The sequence below is a fragment of the Schistocerca piceifrons genome, chromosome 2 (assembly GCF_021461385.2).
Source record: "Schistocerca piceifrons isolate TAMUIC-IGC-003096 chromosome 2, iqSchPice1.1, whole genome shotgun sequence".
Lineage (NCBI taxonomy): Eukaryota > Metazoa > Arthropoda > Insecta > Orthoptera > Acrididae > Schistocerca > Schistocerca piceifrons.
Window position 1 is genome coordinate 117406494 of NC_060139.1, and position 10492 is coordinate 117416985.

General features: G+C 45.6%; 1 protein-coding gene across 1 annotated transcript in view; it reads right to left on the reverse strand.

Moving 5' to 3' along the window:
* Positions 1 to 10248, reverse strand: part of LOC124776993 — a 99981-nt gene extending 89733 nt beyond the window's left edge. The window contains exon 1 of the mRNA XM_047252241.1: positions 9033 to 10248. Within this exon, the coding sequence (XP_047108197.1) occupies positions 9033 to 9995 (963 nt within the window). The 5' untranslated portion in view covers positions 9996 to 10248. The remainder of the gene's footprint in view (positions 1 to 9032) is intronic.
* Between the last annotated feature and the right edge of the window lie 244 nt (positions 10249 to 10492).

Sequence of the window (10492 nt, forward strand, 5' to 3'; positions counted from 1 at the left end):
TTGCCTGATAATGAATGGCTGAAGTGCGGAGTGTCGAGCGGTGGAGGGAAACAGACGAAAGTTTTTATACACGTCCTCTGAATAAACTTAAAGAGGGCATAGGGCAAGGTGTTGTTGACCTCTGGTGAATCACAAATCATTCGCTTGTAGAACTATTGTGAAGCGAATGATAGTGTAATAAACTGGAATAAAACATCCTTCACATTTTTCCTTCGCAAAATGGAATATACGTATTCATGATCCTTAATTGCTGCATCATTTAACCAGAGGCGGCCCTACACCTACACCTACATCTACATGCATACTCTGCAAGTCACAGCATGGTGCATGGCGGAAGGTACCCGGTACCACTGCTAGTCATTTTCTTTCCTGTCCCACTCGCAAATAAGGGAAGAAAAAATACTATCTATATGGTCCCGTAAAAGTCCTAATTTCTCTTATCATATCTTCGTGGGCCTCAAGTGAATTATACGTTGGCGAAAGTAGAGTATTTTTGCAGTCAACTTCAAATGCCAGTTCTCTAAAGTTTCTCAATAGCGTTTCACGAAAAGGAAGTCGTGTTCCCTCCAGGGACCCCTGTTTGAGCTCACGAAGCATCTCCGTAATACTCGCCTATTGCTCGAACTTACCGGTAACTAATCTAGAAGCACGCCTCTGAACTGCTTCGATGTCTTCCTTTGATCCGACCTGGCGGGGATCCCAGAAACTCGAGCAGTACGCAAGAATGGGTCGCACTAGAGTTCTGTACGTGGTCTCCTTTACAGCTGAACCACACTTTTCTAGAATTCTCCCAATAAACTGAAGTCGACCATTTGCCTCACATGCTTGTTCCATTCCATATCGCTTTGTAGCGTTATTCTCAGATGTTTAAACGACCTGACATAGTCAACTGGACGCTACTAATGCTGTATCAGAACATTACTGTTTTGTTTTTCCTACTCATTCGCTTTAACTTATATTTTTCTACATTTAGAGTCAGCTTCCATTCATCACACCAACTAGAAACTTTGTCGAAGTCATTTTGTATCCTCCTACAGTCACTCGACGACGACATCCTCCCATACGCCACAGCGTCATCAGCAAACAGCCCTTCCCTGGCGTACTCCTGGCGCTACTCTTGTCTCTGATAAACATCATCATCGAGGACAGAGTATTGGGAACAATTGCTTAGGAAGTCTTCGAATCATTCACATATCTGGGAACCTATTCCTTATGCTCGTATCTTTGTTAACAGCGTGCAGTGGGGCCTTAAGCTACGTAAAATAGTTCGAATACGAAGCAGATAAATGTTTGGGGGAAGAGGGAAACACAAAAATTACGCCTCCTTACAAAACGCGTGGTCAGGCTAGTATTTCTGGACATTAATTACATTGTCTGCTTGACGGTCCGTTACGGATAGTAAATCCGCTAACTGCGACTTCTGAGGATTTACAGGTGTAAGTAGTGGAAGGTACAAAGGTATTTCCGGCCGGATTAAAGATACCGTTTTTCTGAACAAAATTTCGAAGTAGCAACGGTTATATTAATCTTCACAGAGACTGGCACAGGATATGTCTAAAGACCTTCGCTCACAGCTCCTAGGAAGCAAGGATGGACCAGTCGATATTATCGCCAGCAAAATATTAGTCGCCCCCTTAATACATCAGCAAAGGCCTTGCCGCAGTGGATACACCGGTTCCCGTCAGGTCACCGCAGTTAAGCGCTGTAGGGCGTGGCCGGCACTTGGATGGGTGACCATCCGGGCCGCCATGCGCTGTTGCCATTTTTCGGGGTGCACTCAGCCTCGTAATGCCAACCGAGGAGCTACTCGACAGAATAGTAACGGCTCCGGTCACAGAAAACCTCATAACGACTGGGAGAGCAGTGTGCTGACCACACGCCGCACCTATCCGCATCCTCAACTGAGGATGACACGGCGGTCGGAGGGTCCCGATGGGCCACTTGTGGCCTGAAGACGGCGTGCTTTTTTAATACATCACACCGGTAGCTTTGGAGCGCTGCAGATAGTCTAGAACTGAACCAGACAGTCACCTGACCGTCCACCGCTTATGTTAGTTATGGCTGTCGATTGTATGGAATCAGCTCAGCCCAGTAACATGGCCTGGCGTGTAGAAGTGACAGAAATGGGCTGTCATGTTTTTGTGCATGAACACAGCGTGAATAAAGTTGCGTGACTGGTTGGTGTATCAATGCGGATTCAGTTGGTGAGTGGTTACAGCCATTGTCTCTAAATTGCAGGCTCCCAGGTTCACGGCCGAGTCATAAATTTTTTTTATGCTCGGGAGACTGGGTGTTTGTGTAGACCTCGGGAGACTGGGTGTTTGTGTAGACCTCGTCATTCATCACATCTTTGTCGACGTGTAAGTCGCAGAACGGGCGTCAAACAGAGAGACTTGCACCAGGCGCCCGAACAATGGCAGACGTAGCCTCCTGGCCAGTAATGGCATATGATCTTTTTGACGCTAACAGAAGGATTGGTTTACTACTTGCAGCAAGGTAAGGAGGCGTAAGAACGTACTGATCGGCAGAGATTGGAAGCGAGAGTCGCACCCTGTCAGTGACTGCAGGTCCGTCTCAAGCAGTTTCCTAGCGAGCGCTGCTAAGGTAGCTGCATGGGATGAACATCTGGAGTCCGACACCTCACAAAAGGCCATTGCTTACAGTGGCATAAAAACACAGAAATTGGGTATTATCTGACTAGAGGCGCGATTTTGCCTCTTTTCAAATGATGCAAGGCGTCGAGTGTATCGACGATCCAACGTAAATGTCGTATGAGTAGGGCCTCCCGTCGGGTAGACCGTTCGCTGGGTGCAGGTCTTTTGAATAACGCCATTTCGGTGACTTGCGCGTCGATGGGGATGAAATAATGTTGAGCAGGACAACACAACACCCAGTCCCTGAGCGGAGAAAATCTCCGATCCAGCCGTGAATCGAACCCGGGCCCTTAGGATTGACATTCTGTCGCGCTGACCACTCTGATACCGGGGGTGGACGACGATCCAATGAAGAGTTTAACCCGCAGTGTGGTTTGATGTAGTTTAGGCTGGAAATATGATGTGATCTTTTTCAGGTGTTTTTCGCACTGTGCTTTGGGTCCACTCATTCACGTTGCTGTGGGCATGAAAGAGGGTGTTTATTTCAACATTCTCGGTGACCGAATGTTGTCCTTTCTTCTGTATCTTCAAGAGGAGTATTCCTCGAAAATGACCACAGCCGTCTTCACAAAGCTGCACGTCCACTTTCCTCACTGGACGAATCCTCATGCATTCTATTCCACGTCAACTGACCCGCTAAATCACGTGATCTTAATCCGATAGAAATACAAAAGAAACCGAACTAATGTTTTGGTGGGCGGAGCTTTTGTACTACCACGTATTCCCACTAAGGCACATAGAGCCCACATTACAGATCCAGCAAGCCGAGTGCTATAGCTGAAGGAGGTCAGTACTAGTTTCGGCAGAATTTATAGTGAAAAGTGTTTAGTGTGAACATCGGTTTTGCAATGGCTGATTTTCGTGAATAGACTACAACGGTGAAAATCTGATTTTTGCTCGGAAAAAGTGGAATAGAAACTCTTGAACTGTTAAAACCGGCGTACAAGAACGATGCTGTGGGGAAAATTCAAGTGTCTGAGTGGTTTTCCCGTTTAAAACTGGTTAAATGTCAGTTGACGACAAACTTCGTTGTGGCCCTCCTTCCACGTCCTGAACACACAAAGATGTTGAAAACATTTATGCAGTCATCAACGAAGATCGATGACGGACCATTGAAGAAATTATTGAGCTGTCAGGAGAGACTCAGTGCAGTGCACCGTGACAGAAGATTTGGGAATGAAAAGAATGGCTCTCGAATTCGTGACTCGACTGCTGACAGCTCAACAAAAAACAAGGTCCTGTGGAAGAACGTTATGCTTTGAAAGAAGACACCCGAAATGACGAAAAATTTTTTTCAAAAATTATTACAGGTGACTTTCGGAGTTTGTTGCACAGGGTAAGGCTTTCTGCTTGGAAGTTTTGAAAAGACTGCGAAACTGTACCGGCCGTTGTGACCGAACGGTTCTAGGCGCTTCAGTCCGGAACCGCGCTGCTGCTACGGTCGCAGATTCGATTCCTGCCTCGGGCGTGGATGTGTTTTATGTCCTTAGGTTAGTTAGGTTTAAGTAGTTCTAAGTCTAGGGGACTGATGACCTCAGATGTTAAGTCCCATAGTGCTTAGAGCCATTTGAACATTTTTTTTTTTTTTTTTTTTTCCTACTGTGTGCGGCGGAAGCGACATGATTTGTGGCAGTCGGGTGACTGGATTTTCCATCATGACAATGCCCCTGCTCACACAGTCCTGGTGGTGTGACAGTTCTTGACCCGTTCCTCAAACTCCCATACTCACCCGATCTTGTCCCGCGCGGCATTTTTTGTTTGTTTTTTGTTTGCTAGAATGAAAAGCGAAATGAAAGGCAAGCGTTTTGCTGATGTTTCTAAGGTGAAGAAGAAACGACGGAGGCGCTGTTAAGCGTCACAAAATTTGAATTTAAATCATGTTTTGAAAAATGGAATAAAAGATTAGACAAGTGTATTAGTGCAAGTGGAGAGTACTTTGAAGGGGATTGAAGGCTTGTGTTTAAAATGTGAATAAATAAGTTAAAAAATAAGTTCGGTTTCTTTTAGTATCTCCTCATATCTAGGATTGTTTCGAACAGCACGTGAATCGTAGCGACCAATATCCCTGAAATTTGGTATCCCTATGGGGTTTAGTCAAATGATTCAAATGGCTCTGAGCACTATGGGACTTAACATCTGAGGTCATCAGTCCCCTAGAACTTGTTGTTGTTGTGGTCTTCAGTCCAGAGACTGGTTTGATGCAACTCTCCATGCTACTCTATCCTGTGCAAGCTTCTTCATCTCCCAGTAGCTACTGCAACCTACCTCCTTCTGAATCTGTTTAGTGTATTCATCTCTTGGTCTCCCTCTACGATTTTTACCCTCCGTGCTGCCCTCCAATACTAAATTGATCCCTTGATGCCTCAGAATATGTCCTCCCAATCCATCCCTTCTTCTAGTCAAGTTGTGCCACAAACTCCTCTTCTCCCCAGTTCTATTCAGTACCTCCTCATTAGTTATATGATCTACCCATCTAATCTTCAGCATCCTTCTGTAGCACCACATTTCGAAAGCTTCTATTCTCTTTTTGTCTAAACTATTTATCGTCCACGTTTCACTTCCATACATGGCTACACTCCATACAAATACATTCAGAAACGACTTCCTGACACTTAAATCTATACTCGATGTTAACAAATTTCTCTTCTTCAGAAACGCTTTTCTTCCCATTGCCAGTCTACATTTTATATCCTCCCTACTTCGAAAATCATTAGTTATTTTGCTCCCCAAATAGCAAAACTCATTTACTACTTTAAGCGTCTCATTTCCTAATCTAATACCCTCAGCATCACCCGATTGAATTCGACTACATTCCATTATCCTCGCTTTGCTTTTGGTGATGTTCATCTTATATCCTCCTTTCAAGACACTATCTATTCCGTTCAGTTGCTCTTCCAGGTGCTTTGCTGTCTCTGACAGAATTACAATGTCATCGACGAACCTCAAAGTTTTAATTTCTTCTCCATGGATTTTAATTCTTACTCCGAATTTTTCTTTTGTTTCCTTTACTGCTGGCTCAATATACAGATTGAATAACATCGGGGATAGGCTACAACCCTGTCTCACTCCCTTCCCAAACACTGCTTCCCTTTCATGCCCCTCGACTCTTATGACTGACATCTGGTTCCTGTACAAACTGTAAATGGTCTTTCGCTCTCTATATTTTACCCCTGCCACCTTCCGAATTTGAAAGAGAGTATTCCAGTCAACATTGTCAAAAGCTTTCTCTAAGTCTACAAATGCTAGAAACGTAGGTTTGCCTTTCCTTAATCTATTTTCTAAGATAAGTCGTAGGGTCAGTCCTGCATCGCGTGTTCCAACATTTCCACGGAATCCAAACTGATCTTCCCCGAGGTCGGCTTCTACCAGTTTTTCCATTCGTCTGTACAGAACTAGTGTTAGTATTTTGCAGCCGTGGCTTATTAAACTGATAGTTCGGTAATTTTCACATCTGTCAACCCCTTCTTTCTTTGGGATTGCAATTATTATATTCTTCTTCAAGTCTGAGGGTAATTCGCGTGTCTCATACATCTTGCTGACCAGCACTAATAGTTAGATTGATTCTCAAGAATACATTGTATATAACGTTCAGGAGGCAGTAAATGAAACCAAAGAAAAATTTGGAGAAGGAATTAAAGTTTAGCGAGAAGAAATAAAACTTTGAGGTTTCCCGATGATATTATAATTCTGTCAGAGACAGCAAAGGACTTGGAAGAACAGTTGAACGGAATGGAAAGTGTTTTGAAAGGACGCTATAATATGAACATCAACAAAAGCGAAAGAAGGAAAAAGGGAATGTATTCGAATTAAATCAGGTGATGCTGAGGGAATTGCATTAGAAAACGAACCACTTAATGCAGTAGATAAGTTCTGGTATCTGGGCAGCAAAATAACTGGTGATGGCCGAAGTAGAGAGGATATAAAATGTAGACTGGCAATGGCAAGAAATGCGTTTCTGAAGAAGAGAAATTTAAATTTTTTAACATCTAATATAGAGTTAAATGACAGGAAGTCGTTTCTGAAAGTATTTGTATGGAGTGCAGCCATGTATGAAAGTGAAACACGGACGATAAAGAGTTAAGACGAGAAGAGAACAGAAACTTTTGAAATGTGGTGTTACAGAAGATTAGATGGATAGTTCACGTAACTATTGAGGAGGTAATGAATAGAACTGGGGAGAAGAGGAGTTTGTGGCACAACTTGACTAGAAGAAGGGATCGGTTGGTAGTACATGTTATGAGGCATCAAGGGATCACCAAATTTGTATTGGAAGACAGCGTGGTGGGTAAAAATCGTAGAGGGAGAACAAGAGATGAATACACTAAGCAAGTTCAGATGAATGTAGGTTGCAGTAGGTACTGGGAGATGAAGAAGCTTGCACTGAAGGCAACAACAACGAACTGACGTCTTTTCGCCGTGCATGACAAAGATAGAGAAACTCAACTGGCAGTGACCATTAATCTTTCTGCTGCTGGCACAGCTCTCCTAAAAGAGGTGTCATTTTTGGGAAATTTTAGGGCCTACACAATTCAGTGACAGTTCGAAATGTGTATCTTCCATTCGGGAAAAATTTACGAAATAGCCCTTATTCCACGTCAGCTTTAAGGTGATACACTAGTTTTACCGCACCATTCTGCTCCCTACTTTTTAAAAGAGCGGTCGCCCCAAGCGATGTTTCTTTTTCTTTTTCTGATAATCATCTCCTTGCACTAAAACATATGCAGCAGATGCGGCGACTGCTAAATCCTCTTCTTCCCTCATAATATCGGCAGGTGAAATTGTAATTATAAAGCTAGTTTATAACAAAAATAAAATGGGAGCAAAGTCGGCAAGTTATCAGAGCCAACTGCGATTCCACATGGCGAATCCCTTCGCCCCAAGCCGTTCGTTTGTGTGGGTGAGAAGCCGAACGCCAATACATTGGTGACCAACGTTCGGCCGAATACCATAACAGAAATGGAGAGAAAAGAAATTCGTGGCACAACCTGACTAGAAGAAGGAATCGGTTGATAGGACAAATTTTGAGACAACCGATTTAGTATTGGAAGTCAGTGTGGTGGTGGTGGTGGAGGAGGATGGGAGGGAAGTCGTAGAAGTAGACCAAGTGATGAATACAGTTAGCAGATTCAGAAGGATGTAGGTTACAGTAGATACTCAGAGACGAAGAGGCTTGCACAGGGGAAGTTGCATGGAGAGCTGCATCACACAAGTCATTGGACTGAAGACCACAACAAAAACGCCAGCCGGGGTGGCCGAGCGGTTCTAGGCGCTTCAGTCTGGGACTGCGTGAACGCTACGGTCGCAGGTTTGAATCCTGCCTCGGGCATGGATGTATGTGATGTCCTTAGCTTAGTTAGGTTTAAGTTGTTCTAAGTTCTAGGGGACTGATGACCTCAGAAGTTAAGTCCCATAGTGCTCAGAGCCATTTGAACCACAACAAAAACATCACAAAGCAGGCTGAGTCGATGATGCCAGAGTGTCAGTTTCTCTAAAAGATTGTTTGGTAAGGTTCTACAGACTTATCGGTTAATTTACATGCCCATTATAGTACAAAGTCGATTATTAAGGGGGGGTAGGACGTCAAACGGGCCGACTTGGAGCAGGAGAGGCACCACAGGACATTTTATTTTCCACTGTCTATACTTTTACAAATAAATTCATAAAACTTTGTCAGCATGACCAGGAAGGATTCAGGATTCACAATCATAGCAGTGGAAGTGCAAAAACATAACAAAATAATTTTTTTTAGATATGAAATTTCATCATTTTTTCACTTACTGTTGGCTGCATTTGTTGCTATAGGTACATTTTTCTTCGCAAGTAAGAGAGATTCTTTGTTGAATTTTGCACAGCATACAAACCATACTTACAGGTGTATGAAACTCTAGAATTTTCCAAATCTATTAAAAACTGTGGTAAAAATTGAGATAATTAACTACAAAATTTGATTATTTTCTAAACATAAAGTTTAAAACGTAACAGCTCATTCATTTTTTCATAAATTAAATAGATTCTAGAGTTTCAGACACCTGTAAATATGGTTTGAATGCTGTGCAAAATTCATCGAACAGTCTCTCTTACTTATGAAGAAAAGGGTACCTATAGCAACAAATGCAGCCAATAGTAAGTGGAAAAATGATGAAATTTCACATGTAAAAAAAATTATTTTGTTATGTTTTTGAACTTCCGCTGCTACGAGTGTGAATCCTGAATCCTTCCTGGTCATGCTGACAAAGTTTTATAAATTTACTTGTAAAAGTATAGACAGTGGAAATTAAAATGTCCTGTGGTGCCTCTCCTGCTCCAAGTCGGCCCGTTTGACGTCCTACCCCTCTTAACGCATTCTTTCACGGTGTAATTTTGGCTGGCGATGCTCACCTGGTCGAGGCCGCGGTCCTCCAGGGACTGTCGCGCTATGATGAGGAACACGTCGACGATGTCGTTGAGGCTCCTGACCGGCAGGTCTTCGTCGTCCTCGCTCTGGTCCTCACTGCGCTTGACGCGCAGCCGCGACAGCGCCGACCGCCAGCCACCGCCGTCCTGCTGGGGAGCAGACCCGGCGAGCACCTCCTTCATCTTGCGCAGCGTCTCGTTCAGCGCGGCACCCAGCGACTGCTCGAACTCCTCGCTGCCCACCTCTGGGCCGAGTTTGCTAGCATTCCTCCCCGGTGCAGGTGTCTGCTCGCCCATCTCTCCTTCGAAGCTTTCCGCATCAGATTCCTGCACACTTTTGTTGTAATTTCCTCCGTCCAGATAAATACCAGTGCCTTCTTCCCAGTTTGTAACACTCTCACCAAAATGGGCGTCCTCGGAATTTGGATCATCTGTGAATTCGTCGACAGGTGATCCGTTCTTGCCAACAGCAATTGGTGGCTGCTGTTCGTCATGCTCATACGTATCTGATGGACTGACAATGAAGTTCCATAGGCTGTCGTCCGTAACTTCGTCACTCCACCCACTGACAGCGTTTAGTTCTCGAGGAGGAGCGTATTCTCCATCTGGGCTAACTCGTGACGTAGGCTGTCTGTGTGTTACTGATACAGAGTCGCTGCGTCCAGAGCCGACAGTTTCGTGCCGCGAGGTGGAGTCACTCGGATCGTGGAGGGTGGTAGTGGAGTGCCCGTCCACGGGAGAGCCGTCGACTTCGTCGTAACCGTGCAGCACCGGCGAGGCAGCCGAAGTGGCCAGCAGCAGTAGCAACACCGACAAGGGAGCGCTCGACGCCATGGCCAGCGGTCTTCTGCAGAAGGCGGCCGAGTGCAGCCGCCAGCACGCTAGAGGCGACTGTGAGCGTCCGCGCCAGCTGGTGGCTGTGGTGGTGACGGCGGCAAGGCCACGCATCTACTGGTGCGTCATCGACCCGGCGCGGCTGCGCGGCCACGCTCGCTCGCTCACCTTGCGTGTGTGTGTGCGGCTATGCTGCGAGCAGACCAGCTCGCGGAAACCCCACGACGACCGCCGCCCGTTCCGGTATCGGTCCGCCGCTGTTACCCTATTACACATACAAATCGTGAGTCAGCAGTCTGACAGAGGCCGCACTGGTTCTGTTTCGATTACACAACAGCGCTGGCTGCTCCGAGGCGTTCTCTAATCCGCGTCCTCGCTAGCGGATACTGCGCGAGTGAACGGCCCGGCCGCGCTGTCTCGTGAGTCAGTGGGCGGACCCGTCGGAGTCGAGTGCACCCTTCCCCGCTTCCGGATGACTAACGGCCTGATCGACAGGTGCAGGGCACTCGACAGCACCGATTAAAGGTCGGTTCACGTAGGCGCGGAACAAAGGGGAAGAGAGGGGGGGGGATTGCGTCATAGCCCCCCCCCCCCCACACCCAAAAAAATAC